Below are 17,962 nucleotides of genomic sequence, written 5' to 3'. Positions count from 1 at the left end.
AAATTGGTGAACCTTTATATCAGAATAAAACAGATTCCCTCCATAATGTGGGTGGGCCTCATCCAATTAGTTGACGATCTTAATAGAACAAAGACTGATTCCCCTACCTCCCCGAGCAAGAAGAAATTCTTCTAGGGGACTGCCTTTGGACCCAACTCTTCCCTGGGTCTCCAGCCTCACAGCCTTTCCTGCAGATTTTATTTATTTATTAATTTAAGTTTATTTTTTTAGTAATCTCTACACTCAATGTGGGGCTTGAACTCATGACCTGGAGATCAAGAGTTGCATGTTCTTTTGACTGAGCCAGCCAGACACCCCTGTCCTACAGTTGTTGTTGTTTTTTTTTTAAGATTTTATTTATTGATGTGAAAGAAAAAGCATGCATGCCTGTGTGGGAGCAGGGGGAGGGGCTGAGAGAGAGGGAGAGGGAGAGAATCCTCAAGCCAATTCCCTGCTGAGTGCACAGCGTGCTAGATCTCATGACCCTGAGATCATGACCTGAGCTGAAATCAAGAGTTGGACACTTAACTGACTGAGCCACCCAGGCACCCTAATTCTGCAGATTTTTGATTTATCAAGTCTCCACAATCATGTGAGCCCAACCTTGAAAATCAATCAATCTCTCTATGGTTCTGTGAATATGCTACAGCCACAGGAAAGAATGTACTTTTATGTACTCATGTGAAAAGTTCTCCAAGATATATTAAGGATAGTATATACAGTGTATAATAATCTGTGTAAACACCAAAACGAGTAAAAATTTAAATTCCTATTGCTTATATGTGGGGGGAAAAACCCTCCGGAAGGATATTTAAGAAACAAATAGCAGGGGTTATCTGTTGGAGGAGGACAGTAGGGAAACCGAGTAAATGGGAGGTAAAGTAGAAGGATCTTTTTGCTTTATTCCTTTTTATATTCTGATAAATGCACATATTCTTTGACCCAGCAATTCCACACCCATATATTTACTTTATAAATATACTTCCACACATGCAAAATGACATACATACAAAAATATTCAGATGCAGCATCATTTATATGAGAAAAAGAATGGAACCAACCTAAACACCTACCAGTAGGAAACCAGTTAAAAAAAATCATCCATTTGAAGAAACATGGTGCATCTGTTACAAAGTATGAGGCTGCTCTGTTTTTGTTAGTTTTTCCCTTTCTCTGTTCAGATGTGGAATGACTTCCAAGTGAAGTAGAAAAAAAGCAAGACACAGGATGCTGTGTGTACACTACGCTACCACTTGTGTGGGAAGAAAATCAAACTCCATGCCTATGTATTTGCAAATGCAAAAATATGTCTGGAAGACCTAAACTACAATGATGGTTACCTGGGGAAAGGAACTAGGTAACTGGGGAATGGGGGTGCGAAGGAATTACTTTACAATGTACCTTTTGACCATGGGCATGTATTATCTATTCAAAATTTAAAAAAAATTCCTGAGGAGGAAAAATCACATGCTAGGTGGGGGCCTAAAGTCATCAGAACACAAAGCACTCATACTTTTTATGATGTTTTTAACCCGAGTCTCCCCTGAACTGCTCTTACAAATTCCACCTTTGGACCACAGCTAGTTTCACTGAAGACTCAGGGCCTTCAACAAAACCAGGAAAATAACTGTTGAAGATTAGAGCACTAGCACTCTGCAAGGCAGATGACTCTTTCATCCATGCATAGAGACAACTGGATTCAGACCTTTTCTTTAGAACCTTTTTTTATTCATCATCTAACCAACAGAGAAGGTCAGCCTGAACCAAAACAAGCTAAAATAGCCTCATTACAACACAACAGGGCACAACTGGAAATGAGGACAGAGGTTGGCCTCAGTTCTTTTCAGAGCAGACCAAGCAAGTATTTATACACAGGTGCCCCATTAAAAACCGATTAGCAATGCACCACCACCACCACAAATGCAGAGTGTGTAGCAAAATCGCTGGGGGCTCCCCACGTGTGTCAGCCATAAATAAGCCCTTGCTTTTTTGAGGGGAGGGTGATCAGCGTGCATCTTGAGTGATGGCACCATCTGTTTACTCTGGAACTTTGATGGGGAGGTAACCATTTACTTCCTCCCCTGAATTTGAGATGCAGTAATAGCCTGTCTGAATACCTAAAAAGTGTCCTAGGAGATAGGTGCTGGAGGTTCCCTTAACAAAGAATTCACAGAGTAATCGTATAGGGCTCTTTAAGTACTTAATCCTGTTGTTTTCCAGAAACCTTTGCACCTGGGCTCCCAAGAAGCAAGCAGGGCCCTTATCGGCACCCCACAGCCCTGTGAGTGAGGTGCCTCTCAGAGCAGCCACCCATGGAAGAGAAGGGGGCAGGGAAGGGGCCAGAAATCAGCTCAAACACTCCATGCTGGTTCTGACTCGCTCCATCTCGTGCAGGAAGCTGTAGAACTGAGGCAAGGTTAATTCTGGGGAGAGAAAATTCAGCTTCAGGTAAATGTTTCCAACTCCACAGAATCATCCAAGAAAATGAATTTCCACCCAGAGATTTTTTTTTTCTTTTTCGACTTAGTACATCTAAGCAGCTCTTGATGGGTAATTGACCATAATAAAGAACTGAAAGCCTTGAACACAGAAAGGTTCTCGGCTCCGTACAAAAGTAGAGAATTTAAAAATGGCATAACTCCACAGCACAAAGAGATGAAAGGGCATTATTCAGAATGTTCAGCACGACTTTTGCAGCAAGAGCTGCTTGCTCTTCAATCTTTGCCGTCCCTTCTCCCTGCGCTTTCCTTTTTTCAAAGAGGCTCTTCAACTGTGGGGTCTCCAACCTGCTGATGGCTTATTATTTACGAGAGGAGAGGCAGTGGAATGGCTACTCCACAGCTCAGGTATGACTTTTTTTCTAGAAGAAATGATCTGTGGTGCTTCACGAGCCCCCTGACTGAGGAGAACATGGAAAAAGTGAAAAGGCTCAGATAGGAATTCAGACTCACCTATGTACAAATTTTCAGTTTGATTTCCTTTCTGAACCACCAACTTTAACTGGTTAAAAAAAACACAAAGGAAATAAAAGTTTAAATTAAAATGACAACAGGGCAAAGAAATTCTTGAAATTCTTACACTAAAACATCGAAGCATCCAGCTTCTGACTTGAGAGTCAAACAGGAGCAATCTGGATCCACGATCACCAAAAACTTCTAACAAATCTCATGACTACAGAACAATCAAGCTTTTAAGAAAAATATCAGGATCCTATTAATCGGAGAGTCGGTGTGTTGGTGACCACGTTTTTGACTGACAACACTGCTCTGAAGTACACAAGGCACTCCAGTGAACAGCCACTTAAAAAAATCCAATGTCGATTTAATAATTTTTAACCAAGTCAAAAATCTACCCATTTTCACAGGAGACTTACTTGTAAAAAAATACTTCCCACTTTCTCCAGTTCACTGCTCCCAGATGTTACTGTGACACAAAAGAGAAAAGTAGTTAAGTGACAGGTTGACAACCGACCTACTCTGAACACTTCGATCTTCCAGGCTGTCCAGCAGAAGCCGTAAGGGACGAGTATGAGGACAGCAAAACGTGCTCTTCAGGAAGTCAACTTACTGAGAGCCATGGATAGAAAGAGCTGCCAAATGCCAGCGCCAATACGGAGAAGCAGCTGCTGGCCACAACAGTCCGTGAGGACCGAGGACATGTCCTCCCCATGGAAACTATCTGAAAGCCTCTGCAACCCCACCCTATGTCCCCCACATGATCTGGGACTAGCTCTAACTAGTTACCTCCAAATTTCCACTCCATATCTATAAGCTGGTTAATCATCAGAGTCTGTCCTATGGCCCATCGAGCAAGCGTGGGAGCACTCTGTTTCCACTGAAATAAAACCAAAAAGCCAAAGTCATAACAATGGGGAAAAAGCCCCCTCTTCATTCTGCTCCCAACACAGCAATGCTTAGTATTTATACAGACAAGGGGAAGACTGCAGAACCAAGGGCCCAGCCTATATGTACAGATCTGGGAGATAGGGGCAGTAAAGAGGGGCAGGAGACGATTATAAATGTTTTCTTTCATTCCAAGATTTAGTCCCAGTTTGGGACGAAAACTGCATGACAATGAAAGTCAGTCAAATCAGAGGCAAAACATCAGAGATGCACTAAATACTGCCGTTTAAACACTGTACGTATGTATGTCATTTGCATGAAAGCCATTAAGCTGGGGAAATGACACAGAATGATTGATGGTTTTTCCTTAGGCGACATTTCTCATTTGTTTCTTTTCGTGAAATAAAAGCAAACAAACTTAATTAACCTTGATTAAGCGGAATTATACCTTTTCAGAAAAGTAAGTGGCTTTCTCCTCACTAAGACCTGTAAGAGAACAGAAGGAGACTTTAACATAATAAAGAGCCGCCAGGCCCGTCACCCTGAGGAACCTTGGAAATGACCTACCAAGAGTTATGAAATCAGCCCGGACCTGATCGGCTGTGAGACTCTTCTTCAAGGCACCTGGGAAATGGGAGAAATCAGTTAAAAAGGGTGTATCAGTTAAGCCATTGGCAGTAATTATCAACAGACACAACCAATATGAGAGAGGACAAAGGGGATACACAAAAGACATGGCTAGTTCCAGGGAAATCTCAGTCCAGCTGTGGAAAAAAGGCACATAGGAAGCAACTGGAGAACGGGACAGCATGCTTTGTTTCTTGTACAACAGAAGCGTTTACCCCTCTAGAAACTATGAAAAAAGTTAGAGAACAAGAATGACTTTAGGGACTTGGGCCTGGGGGTACCCGATGTGAGGAAAGAATAAGGCCACGGATTCCTGGGGCCAAGTCGGGGAGCTCAATGTCAGGCTGGGTGTAAGGGCAACAGCCTAGAGCTGCACTGTGCAATACAGACCCACTAAAGATGTGGGGTTATTTAAATTTTATTTTTCTCCTAGCACCCCCTTACATTTTAATTAAAATTAAACAAAATTTAAAACTCTGTCCCTCAGTTGCACTCTTTTAAGTCCTCAATGGCCACATGGGTCTGGTGGCCATGGTACTGGACAGTATAGATCAGAGACCATTTCCATCTATTTAGATAGTTCTATTGGACAGAGCTGCCATAGAAAATCAGCTTTCTGGAGGTAAACAAGGATGGACTAACAGTTGGCCTCTACAATCCACAAGTCGATTCCAAAGGGGCCAGGCAAAGCTTCCCCTCACAAGCCCTGAGAGCACTCCCCTGTGGGGGCTGCTTTGTTCTGCTTGCGAGGTCCAATTCCTGAAAACAAAGTGTTGCCAGCAATCTGGGCTTCTCAATGTTTAACCTCCGGCTACAGCCTAGAGTCACAATTTGGCAACCGCTTTAAAATTTTCCACTTCTTAGTCTTCCAGAAGATGACTAATTATAAGGGGACATCCACCACCATCCAGAGAGGGCCCTGGAGTAATACCCTAAGCCCAACTCCCCACCCCCAGCTCACTCCTGAAAAACAATCCTAGAGGCTGTTTGTCCCCTGCAAAATAAACCATGTAAACAAAGGGAGGAAATCTTTTATCGCCAAAATCAGACTGAGCAAGGAAGCCATAGGGAAATAAAAAAGGCAAGACACCAGGGAACCTTGGCCATAAAGGCCCTCCAAGACGGCCACTTCCTAGCCAATTCAATTAATTCGTAACTACCACATGCACAGCTCCTTAGTGTATATCTAGCTCAAATCCAGTATTTTGCTTGATGATCCCAAAGTATTCTGAAGTGGGGATTACTACTAAAACCTTTAATTTACCAGGAAACTAAAGATCAGAAAGATTAAGCTTTTGGGAAGAAAATTTGGCAAAGCTACATAGTCAACAACTGCACTGTCAAGAAGTCCCCCAACAGATATGCTCCCAAGAGCACACTGAAATATACGTGTGAAGCTCTTTAGCAATGTCAGGAGCAAAGATAAAATATCAGGAACAGTGCCCTGGTCTTGGTGCATCCACACAGCAGCCTGGGCACCACGGAGATTTTGTTAAAACTTGAGTCAGTCAGACAATGTCTCTGCCCTGCTCAAAACCCTCTAATAGCTCCAGTTTCACTCAGAATAAAATCCAGAGCTCTTACAACGCCCTGCAGGAACTGGCCGCCTCTAGAACCCGTAAGCTCTTCTCTCCCTCGCTTCCTCAGCTTTTCCTATAATATGCCGGGCAGGTTCCTACCTCCTGGCATTTGCCCTTGCAATTCCCTCTGCTGGGGACGCTCTTTCCCAAATCTGCACGGGTCCCTTCCCTCATGTCATTCCAGCTTCTCCTTGAATCTCACCTCCAAGAGGACCCCTGGCTACTCTATTTCAAGGGGAGCTGCTCTTCACTGGTACCCTTCTACTGCTGTACTTTTCTGTGATGCATTCTTAACCACCCAACGTCACGTGACACATTTATTGTTGGTTTTTCCACTAGAATATCAGTTTGATGAGAAAAAGGACTTGGTCTGTTTTGTTCATTGTTGTGTCCCAAGCCATACTTTAAAAAATATATTTATATCATGCTAGGCTTCAAGCCCTTGATTAATTAATCTTTCTTTTTATTAATTAATCAAGATACAACTGACTCCGCACTCAGTGGGGAGTCTGCCTCAGGCTTCTCTCTCTTCCTCTGCCCCTCCCCTCCACCTCCCCCAATCCAGCGTGCAGGCTCTCTCTCTAATAAGCAAATCCTAAAAAAAAAGGGAGAGATACAATTGACATATAACATTGTGTAAGTTTAAGGTGTACAACCTGTCGATCTGATACATTTATATATGGCAATGTGACTGCCACTACAGCATTAGCTAATACCTCTATCACATCACATAATTATCATTTCCTTTCTGTGGTGAGAACCTTTAAGATTTTTTTTTAAAGATTTTTATTTATTTTTATTTGAGAGAGAGACAGAGACAGAGCATAAGCAGGAAGAAGAGGCAGAGGGAGAGGGAGAAGCAGACTTTCCACTGAGCAGGGAGCCCTACTTGGGGCTCTACCCCAGGACCCTGAGTTCATGACCTGAGCCGAAGGTAGACGCTTAACCGACTGAGCCACCCAGGCACCCCCAGAACCTTTAAGATCTAAGCTCTTACTGGGACACCTGCGTGGATCAGTCTGTTAAGTGTCTGCCTTTGGCTCAGGTCATGATCCCAGGGTCCTGGGATCAAGCCCCGCATTGAGCCCTGCATCGGGCTCCTGCTTGGTGGGGAGTCTGCCTCTCCCTCTCCATCTGCCTCTCCCCCAGTTCATGCTCTCTCTCACTCTCTCTCAAATAAATAAATAAAATCTTTAAAAAGATCTTAAGCTCTTAGCAGTTTCGAAGTTTATAATACAGTATTGTTGATTATAGCTCTTAACTTCTTTTTCAGCTTTCTCCTTTGGTGATTCCTTTGTCCTAAGCACATGACAGGCCTGAAGCCTTGACTCTATGTCAGACAGACAGAAAATTTTAAGTCCGGGGCTGGAGTCCCCAGAACATGCCACTTAGGGAAATTTGAGAATGTCCTTCTTTAAACACAGATAACCAACTGAGATGGTTTATAAAGTCCTTGAGCACCAATTTTCACCGAACAGGTGCCTTAGGCAAACCCTTATTGCCATCAAACACTATGGGGGACAAGACAAAGGTTTATGTCCAGGGTGAGGGTTCTACTTTTGCCAGGGAACAGTTGGAAAACTAGTGTATTGTTCTTCTAGTCAAAAATCTATATAAACTTATTCAGTGTAATAAGGGAAGCCCAAGGAACAGAACTAAGCATTGGTTAAAACTCCAGGAGAAGGAAGCAGATGGTAGAGAGCAAGGCACATTCAGTTAGTGATTACTGACCCTGAAGGATGACCAGCTGAATCCACTTCTCTGAGGCTCATGGAAAGACAGAAGTCATAGTCACTGTACATGCATTTACTGAGGACCTGCTCGGTGCCAGCACTATGCTAGCTGCTGGGAAACATCAATGAACCACACAGACAATGTCTGCCCTCATGAGGCTTACGTTCTATTGAGAAGCAGAAGACCACAGCAATAATGTAACAAGTAAGGAAGCCATACAGAGTATGACTGAAAAAGTGCCACAGAGAAAAGTAATAAATACAGCAGGGGGAGGCTGGGAGTCCTGGGGGAACTTAGCTCAAAGGTTGATTAAAAATCATGTGTGAGGGGCGCCTGGGTGGCTCAGACGTTAAGCATCTGCCTTTGGCTCAGGTCATGATCCCAGGGTCCTGGGATCAAGCCCCACATCGGGCTCCATGCTCAGCAGGAAGCCTGCTTCTCCCTCTCCCACTCCCCTGCTTGTGTTCCTGCTCTCGCTGTCTCTGTCAAATAATAAAATCTTAAAAAAAAAAAAAAAGAAGAAATACCATTTGTGACTACTGTTCAATGCTGATTACTCTGTTTTTGCCCAGCCACAAAGAACTCCTTTGGGAGAGGAGAAGGGGAGTTTTTTAAGAAAAGGGGAGTTATCACCTTTTCTTAAAAAACAATCTTGCTAAGTATTAAAATAAAACCAGGCTTGGGCGCCTGGGTGGCTCAGTTGGTTAAGCGACTGCCTTCGGCTCAGGTCATGATCCTGGAGTCCCGGAATCGAGTCCCGCATCGGGCTCCCTGCTCAGCGGGGAGTCTGCTTCTCCCTCTGACCCTCCCCCCTCTCGTGCTCTCTATGTCTCATTCTCTCTCTCTCAAATAAATAAATAAAATCTTAAAAAAATAAACAAATAAAAATAAATAAATAAAATAAAACCAGGCTTAAACAGTAGCCCTACAGCCAAGTTATCTGTAATCCAGGAGTCACCTGTGTCTAAAAGACAAGCAGTGCACTGCCACTCACTGAAGTATTTCACATTTAGTATCTTTCTCTATTCTTATAATGATGTATGAACTCCTATTATAAGCTCTGTTTTCTGAGGACACTGATTCTCAGAGAGGTTCAATAACTTGGCTGAAGATCTCAAAGCTGTTAAGTAGCCATGGTGACAAGTAAGCACACAAGGGCCATCCAGCAACCAAATGCCATGTGCGGACCCTCCCTGGATCCTGATGAGAGGAACCAACTACAAACAAACAAAATACATGAGACAATGAGGACATCTGAACACTGACTGCATATTTTAATTTCAGATATGATAATGGCATTGTGGTTTGATAAGGGGGAAAAGGGGCCTTTATCTTTTAGAGATAATGACTAGGTATTCAGAAATGAAATGATATGACCTCTGAGATATGCTTTAAAATAATCCAGTTTGGACAGCAGTGAGAAGTGGGAGGGGTATGGATGAAACAATCTGGCTATGGGCTGATAACTACTGAAGTCAGGTGTTTTTAAGAATGACATACTAAGTAGTAAAAGAAAAACATTAAAAAACAAAAACAAAAGCCACTGGGCTTTATGCCAACCATGGGAGATACTGGCCCCAGCTCTTCCTCTGTAAGATCCTAAGCAAGTCACTTCCCTTCTCTAAGGCTCTCTTTATCTGTAAGAGAAAGATTAGACTAGATCAGCACTTACAAAAAACTTTTTTTTTAAAAGATTTTATTATTTATTTGACAGAGAGAGACACAGCGAGAAAGGGAACACAAGCAGGGGGAGGAGAGGGAGAAGCAGGCTTCCCTTGGAGCAGGGAGCCCGACATGGGGCTTGATCCCAGGATCCTGGGATCACGACCTGAGCCGAAGGCAGACGCTTAATGACTGAGCCACCCAGGCACCCCACAAAAAGCTTTTACCTGACCCGCTCCCTGCAAGAAGAGTAGGAGGAGAAGAAGACAGGTTTCATGGTTAACTGTTTCTCAGATACTGGATAAGCAGGTTTCTTTATTGCGGGACCTTTCAGAGCCTGAGATACGTTAATATGTATGTCTCTCCAAGATTCCAAGGCTGGGGGAGTGGGAGGGGACAGTATCTCCTGCTTCTGGCTGACCACACAAGCCTTTTCTGGATGAAAACACCAATTTGGGGACAACTGATCTGGAGGGTGGCGGCTCCCCCAGCTCTAACAAGTTGTACTTCTATGAGGAGGCCTTACTGCAAGGCAGGCCCAGGATGAGGGACGAGGAAGAGGGTGAGGACCTGGAGGCCCTTACATTTCAGATGAGATTAGGAAAAAGCCTTCAATGCCACGCTGAGGATTACAGACCTCACCATGAGAAGTCAATGGTTGTGAGGTGCAACATGATCCCAGCTGTGCTGCAGGAGTGTCCTCCAGGCCAGGTTGGAACCAGGGATAGAAGAGCAGAGGTGGAGATGTTACTGCTCAACAATAAGGCAGGAAGGACTAAGAACTTGTTCTGGACTGAGGAAGAGACAAGTGACTTATAAGCTACACCCTCAGACGCTTAGTCTCATAATCGAGAGAAGGCATAGGACTGAAGCTAACTGAACTATCAATACATAAAGCTGAAGTTTAGCCAACACTGTATTAATTACTTTGCCTATATTAACTCATTCATTCCTAATGCACAACCATACTGCTCTTATTACTGTTTTTCATGTAAGAAACTGAGGCTGATTTGACCAAGGCTGAATAGCTATATAGGTGATGTGACTAACACTCAAATCCACATGAGCCTGTCAAGCCCACCTCTTGAATGGTATGCTATGAGTTCCTCAGGGTTCTCTGCACCTATAGAAAATGATCTGCTATAAACAATGACAATCAATCTTGCCTAAAAAATATACACCCAACATCCCCTGGGAGGGTCACAGGATCTCCCAAGTTCAGTTTAACTCATGCAGCATGTACTAAGCATCTGCTTTATGTCATCACTTTACTTATAACCTTGGCTCAGGAAAGAAGTACAAGATCCTCCCCTGGCTTCAAAGAACAAGCTCTCTGTCAAAGCCACAAAATAGACACATGTAAAACAGCATGAGCAATAGAAAACTGTAAACGATTATGGTCCAGAATGATAACTATAGATAAAAACCATCTCTCGGGAGCTGAGAGGAAGGGAGGGCACTGCGGATTGAAGTGGTTTAGGAAGGCTTTCTGAGGCAGCACAGGGGCGCAAGTTCCCGGGCTGAGGAGGACTGAAGGCAGTCTGACAGGATTTGAGGGGGTGGGAAGAAGAGCTAACGAAGACTGGAAAGAAGGGAGGCAGGGACACCAGAAGACCGAAGTCTCCTGAAAAATCAGTGTCCACAACAGCTGTCAGGTAGACAGGTCTCTACCCAGAGACAAACCCATCCCCACAGGTGTAGGCCAGAATGAGAAAGACAACTCTGGCACTGCACCCCGGGCCCCTACCCTACAGAAACGCTCACACCGGAGAGTGTACAATGTCCTGAGGCCATTTGCTGTGGCACTGTTTCTAAGAGTGAAAGGTTACAAAGATGTGCAGCAACAGGAACCCCCCGACTAGCTGAAGAGACACCCAGCACATGGCACATTACAGCCCTCAGAAGAATGAAGTCGACATGGAGAAATCTCCATGACGTACCACGCAGGAAAAAATACAAGCTGCAAGAACACTTTTTTTTTTTAAAGACTTTATTTATTTGACCAAGAGAGACACAGGGAGAGAGGGAACACAAGCAGGGGGAGTGGGAGAGGGAGAAACAGGCTTCCCGCTGAGCAGGGAGCCCGATGCTCAATGCAGGGCTCGATCCCAGGACCCTGGGATCATGACCTAAGCCGAAGGCAGACAGACACTTAACGATTGAGCCACCCAGAGGCCCCATGCAAGAGCACTTTTATGGTTTACTACCAGTCATGAAAAACAAAACTACATGAATGTCTATGTGCGTGTCTGCCAGTGGACGTGAAAATATAAAAGGATATACACCAAATGCGATGGTGTCTGGAGACAAGTAGCAGGAGAGCAGAAGGGGATTTTTCACTTCTGACTCTGCACTGTTGTAGGTTTGCAATGAAAATTTATTCCCGGGTGCCTGGGTGGCTCAGTTGGTTAAGCGACTGCCTTCGGCTCAGGTCATGATCCTGGAGTCCTGGGATCGAGTCCCGCATCGGGCTCCCTGCTCAGCGGGGAGTCTGCTTCTCCCTCTGACCCTCTTCCCTCTCGTGCTCTCTATCTCTCATTCTCTCTCTCTCAAATAAATAAATAAAATCTTTAAAAAGAAAAAGAAAAAGAAAATTTATTCCCATGTTACAAAAGACTGCACATTCTCATCCAGCCTTTGGTTCACATGCCTTTAACCCACCACAAGGGCAACAAATACAAGAATCATACAGAGGATGAGAAAATTTCACAGTTGGAAACCTCAGGATGTTCTGATTCAAGCCCCCAGAACCTCAGGAGCAAAGAACAGGCAAAGGAAAGGACCTGCACTAAGATATGGGAAGGCGCCCAACAGGAACAAACAAATGAAGCCCCCAGCTTTCAGTGCACCACTGGGCTGAGAGCTTGGAAAGATCAGTCCACTGCCAATTTGTAAAATGTGCAAACCAGGGATGCTGTTTTACCTCCTCTCAGTCTGGTCAACATTGATTCATTCTTTGAGACTGGCCTCAAATGTCGCCTTTCTCTTTACATAAAATTAACTTGTGATTAAATTGCCAAATCAAGCATCTCTTCAGATAATATACAGTCAAAAATAAACAATTAAGACAGCCTGTAGTCCTTCCACCCAGATATAGCCACAGTTAACATTTTTTTCTTTACAAAAATAGGACTGTGGTATAATAAACTATTATTTTTATTAAACAGTATATTGTGAACGATTTTCCATATCATTACATTTTTCTCAACAGCATCTTTTTAAATTATTACAGAATTTGAAAAATAAGAGCAACCTCTTACTGAGGTACTACGTTATACATATCATTTACATTATCTCAATCTTCAAAACAAGCCCCATTCACATACCAAGAAAAAGCTGATTGGCAGAACAATGTTAGAGAGGGGTTGTTGCTAAGGCTTGGGAGAGATCGGGTACCTGGACAAAGTGACACTACTCAGCAAGTGACAGACCCACATCTACCTAACTCAGGACCATGAATTTTTGACCACCACAATGTTCCCCTGTAAAAACAGACCACAGCGCATTATACTAATCTCTAACTGCTGGGCAATTTGTTTCTAATTTTTCTGTATCATCAAAACAGTGCTATGATGGATATCCCTACAGCTAAACCTTTGTGATCCCCTCCTTCCTGGCTAGAAACTTTTCCTGATTGCTTAGGCATATTACTTCTGAAACCATCTGCAGTGAAAGACCTTTTTTATTTTCAATCCATCGTGGACTAGTATTTTTGTAAAGTACAATGAAAATTAAAAAAAAACATACAAAATATAAGCCCCAACTAGTTAAAATGGTAAATTTTACATTATGTATATTTTACCACATTAAATTAAAAAAAAAATACAAGCCCCTAGGGTGCCTGGCTGGCTCAGTTGGTAGAACGTGCAACTCCTGATTTTGGGGTTGAGTTTGAGCCCTATACTGGGTGTAGAGATTACTTAAAAATAAAATCTTAAAAAAAATACAAGCCCCATTTAAAAAAAAAAAACAGCGGTTTCAAAAATTTTTACCAAATTGCTATAAAAGCTTCTAAATGCTTATTCTCAATTTCTGGACTTACTGTGCAGAGGACCAGATAGCAGTTTGGGGATAGAAGCTGGGATGCAGATTGCACTTTGAGCTATACTCTATTACATTTTCCTGCAGTTGTCTGTGTACCTGGCTTCCCTCCCTAGACTTCGAGTCCTGCCCACGTCTGGCTCTCTACTGAATGCGCTGGCTCCGTGCCCAGAGCAGCTTGCCGACTCTGTGGACTGAAAGAATTCAAGTAACATCTCCGGCCTCGGCTGCTAAGAGAGGCTACTCACCATTTGGAACCAGAAGGAGGCTTTTCACGATGCTTCTGAGAGGGCCAAGACTGATCTGATTGGTGGTGGCAAACTCAGAGAGCTGAGCCAGAAACCTTTCCACCTGCAGAAAGGGGACAAACCAGGCCTTCACTTGCTTAGCATCTCAGGGCTGTAGACCCACACTCGGGAACTCTCCTTATCACAAGGTACTTTACCTCTTTTGGCTCAGTTAGGAAGTGGAAGAGCACTTCTGTCAAGGCCGAGAACTGCTGTGAAGAGAATAACACAGAACATCAGTAACATTCTACTCCTGTGTCAGTGTTCCCCCACCCCATCCAACTACAGACCCTTAAGAGAGAACACACAGGTGTTGATACCTGTTTGATCATCTTAAAGTTCAAATATTTACAACACCCACTACCCAGTGTCACTATATCAGTACTACTGTATTGTCTGAAAAACTCGTATATTTTATTGGAACACTTGGGAGATACATATTGAGACTGTGAATGTACGCACACACATGCGTATACATATCTCAAGGGTCCAAATACACACACACACGCACACATGACCTGAGAGGGAGATCACTGGAAGATTAATAGTAGTTGCTTTTTTCTTTTTGTTTATATTTCCACATATTTATTATTCAAACATAAGCCAATCCAAATAATATGATTTCTTCTTTTTCCGCACCACACAAATGTTAACATACTATGCAAATTTTTTCTCTACCTTGTCTTTCAAAGCAGTTATTTCTGTGTAGTGGGATTGGGTGATTTTTATTTTCTCCTGTCTATCCATATTTTCTGGGTTTCTTCCCCACAATAAACATTATATGACAAAACAGTAAAGTTTACACTTTATATTATCTACTGTCCTAGAACAGTCTCTTATTCTTTCTTTTTTTAAAGATTTTATTTATTTATTTGACAGAGAGCGAGAGAAGGAATACAAGCAGGGGAGTGGGAGAGGGAGAAGCAGGTTCCCCACCCAGCAGGGAGCCCGACCTGAGATCAGGAATCCAGCAGAAGGCAGACGCTTAACAACTGAGCCACCCACCCAGGTGCTCCTCTTATTCTTTATTTTTTTAAGATTTTATTTTTAAAAGTTTGTTTTCATTTTTTTTAGTAATAAAATTAAATGACTCTCCCTGCCCCCCCCATTTCAATCCCACTGCCCACAGGTGGTTACTGCTAACACCTTTGTGGCCTTCCCAGAATTGCATTTGAATTTAATTTCTTTTAAATACAAAGGAGATGATGGGGCGCCTGGGTGGCTCAGTCGTTAAGCAACTGCCTTCTGCTCAGGTCCTGATCCCAGTGTCCTGGGATCGAGCCCCGCATCGGGCTCCCTGCTCTGTGGGAAGCCTGCTTCTCCCTCTCCCACTCCCCCTGCTTGTGTTCCCTCTCTCGCTGTGTCTGTCAAATGAATAAATAAAATCTTTAAAAAAAAATACAAAGGAGATGATAGTGAACCTACACCCTGCACCTTGCTTTTTTTCATCCAATTATATCTTAGAGATTCATCTTGTCAGTAGATATAATTCTACCAGTCTTTTTTTTAAAGATTTATTTGTCAGAGAGAGAGAGAGAGAGAGCAGAAGCAGGGGGAGAGGCAGGCAGAGGGAGAAGCAGGCTCCCCACTGAGCAGGGAGCTTGACTCCGGGCTCAGTCCCAGGACCCCGGGATCATGACCCGGGCCCAAGGTAGGCGCTTAACTGACTGAGCCACCCAGACATCCCTCTACCCAGTTTTTTAAAAAGATTTTATTTTTTTAAAGTAATCTCTACACCCAACTTGGGGTTTGAACTGACAACCCGAGATCAAGAGTAGCACACTCCTCCAACCGAGCCAGCCAGGCACCCCTCTACCCAATTCTTTAAACAAGTGCACAGCACTCAACTGTATATACTTAGCAGGTGTGTGCCTGCTTTGTTATTCTAAATAATACTGCGATGAATATCCTCCCACATATCTCTTTGTGACATATGTGTCTATAAAATATTTTTAAAATGTATCTTAGGTCAAATGATATACGCATTTTAAAATCTGAGAAAATGCTGCCAAACTGTCTTGCAAAGAAGTTGCATGGATTTATACTCCCACCTGCCAATAGCACAGAGGTTTCTACTTTCTCAAAACTTCGTGGATATTCCCTGGAAACATTTTAATCAAGCCTGATCCAGGGGTTGTCTTTCTGCAGTAATAATGGTAATTGGTATTAGCCTTGCATAACTACTGATTCTATATAGTAAAAACAAGAAAAGTCAGGGACTAGTTTCAGACTGTCCTCAGACTACGAGTTTTCCTTATTTCCCCCTGCAATCTGTGGACTGTCAGATCTTTCGCTAACTGTATTTCCTACGTCACCCTGGGCCTTTTAAGAAATGGAGCAGCTGAGAAGCCCTCCAGTGGCTTTTCCATTTCCAGGCCGGAGCCTAGCATTCAGGTTCAACCTCCCTGTGAGGCCTCAAACTAATCTGGTCTGCAGGACACACTAAGCCCCATCCCTATCTCCTCTTTTCCCCAAAGCCTTCTTTATCCTTCAATGCCCTGCTGCCAAGACACCATGACCCTCCCAATAAGAAAGTGACCTACCCAGATTCTTAACTTCTGAGGCTCCCTCCTGGAACCTTGCCTGAGGGCACTTAGAGTTTTAAATCTTGATAAGAAACACAGACTTGTCTTAGCAGAGAAGGTTCCTTCAAATGGTCAGAGTCGTAGTTATTACAAGTGCACAGTTAAGTATTTGTTGAATAAATCTTCCCTAAACACCTTCCCCATTCTTTGCCTTTATATCTGCATAGCTGTCTCCTTCTGGAATGTTCATCTGTTCATCACCAACCATGAAATCAAATCTTAACTATTCTCACCAGTAAATGTATGGAAAGATGTTCAAGATCATTCCAGATGAGAAATGCAAATCAGTAAAATAAGGAAGTACCACTTTTTAACTTATCAGATCTTCAAAAATAAAAGTTTGATAACACCAGTGCTGGTGAAAGTACCAGGAAACAGATATGCTTGCACTGTTGATGAGAGGATAAAACCAGGACAACCTTTCCAGAGGGCAATTTGATAGCTGTATCTAATTTTTTTGTATCTCTTGACTTAGTAATTCCACTGCAGGAAGTATATCCTTCAGATATGTTCCAAAAAGTAAACCCAGACACATTTACACAAAGCAATTCATTGACAGCATTGTTCATAAAAACAAAAAACTGAAAGCAACTTAAGTGTCTATTAATATAGAGCAGGTTAAATAAATTATGGTAGAACCATTTCAAGGAATATCATGCAATCCCTTTTGTATAAAAAAAGATTTTAACGGATACCCATATATATACAGGCAGATGCAGACTTTTTTTTCTACAAAGATACACAAGAAACTATTAAAATGACAGTTTCTGCAGACAAGAGAAATAGATATTTTAATTTTATACCTTTGGGGGCGCCTGGGTGGCTCAGTTGGTTAAACATCTGCCTTTGGCTCAGGTCATGATCCCAGGGTCCTGGGATCCAGCCCCACTTCATGCTCCTTGCTCATTGGGGAACCTGCTTGTCCCTCTCCCTCCACCCCCAGGCTTGTGCTCTATCTCAAATAAATAAATAAAATCTTTAAAAAAACTTAGACCTTTGAATACTATATGAATTTTCTAACTGTATGTGTTGCTTTCATTTACAGCTAGGTGAGAAGACCGTAGACCATTTGTTTTCTTTATATTTTTCTGAATTTCCTCTCTCATAACCATTCTAAAAATCATTATTTTTTTAATCCTATTCTCAAAGATGCACATTACCTAGGACTGGCCACAGGCATCAGAGAACACATCTAGATGCACTTAGGACTGTGCTGGATCTGTTTTCTGACCTGCCCTAGCAGATCACAACTTCCCCATCGTAAGAGGCTGTGTCCATCATGCCTTTGCAAACCTCACTGGGTTTAGTGGCTATTTGGTGTACAGTAGGCATTCAGAAAAATACCCACTGAGTGAGCAATAAATGTTGATTTTAGTATATGTGCTGCCGAAGCGAGCAATGAGCAATAAATGTTGATGCCCACACTGATACACTGATTCTTTTTCTCCTTGATGCCTAGGCCTCAGACTTCAAAATAAATTCAGCTAACAGAGTGGGTACTTGGAAAAATCTGATCATTCAACAAAAGGCAGGGAAAGGATTCTGGTAAATCGCTCATTAGGAAAAAGCTTTCTGTGTTAAAAAAAAAAAAAAAAAAAAACAAA

The 17,962-nt window shown here is 42.8% G+C and overlaps 1 protein-coding gene across 13 annotated transcripts in view; it reads right to left on the bottom strand.

The window, feature by feature from the left end:
• Positions 1 to 17,962, bottom strand: part of COMMD7 (COMM domain containing 7) — a 72,637-nt gene that overhangs the window by 51,855 nt on the left and 2,820 nt on the right. For 9 of the 13 annotated variants that reach the window (XR_012374724.1, XR_012374725.1, XM_073880561.1 and 6 more), the window contains exons 2-8: positions 13,932 to 13,985; positions 13,735 to 13,837; positions 4,410 to 4,466; positions 4,291 to 4,328; positions 3,744 to 3,834; positions 3,374 to 3,423; positions 2,952 to 3,000 (exon numbers count right to left, since the gene is read on the bottom strand). Coding sequence is in view for 11 of the 13 variants with exons in the window: in XM_073880561.1 (XP_073736662.1) it covers positions 2,952 to 3,000; positions 3,374 to 3,423; positions 3,744 to 3,834; positions 4,291 to 4,328; positions 4,410 to 4,466; positions 13,735 to 13,837; positions 13,932 to 13,985 (442 nt within the window). In the remaining 2 variants the exon portion in view is untranslated. The other 4 variants (XM_025876772.2, XM_025876771.2, XM_073880562.1 and 1 more) reach the window with 4 other exon arrangements.

Source organism: Callorhinus ursinus, unplaced genomic scaffold (genome assembly GCF_003265705.2).
Source record: "Callorhinus ursinus isolate GAN/ISIS: 27379988/994484 unplaced genomic scaffold, GSC_fseal_2.0 scaffold38, whole genome shotgun sequence".
Lineage (NCBI taxonomy): Eukaryota > Metazoa > Chordata > Mammalia > Carnivora > Otariidae > Callorhinus > Callorhinus ursinus.
The sequence above is the reverse complement of the archived record's forward strand: the minus strand, read 5'-3'. Positions and strand labels throughout refer to the sequence as shown.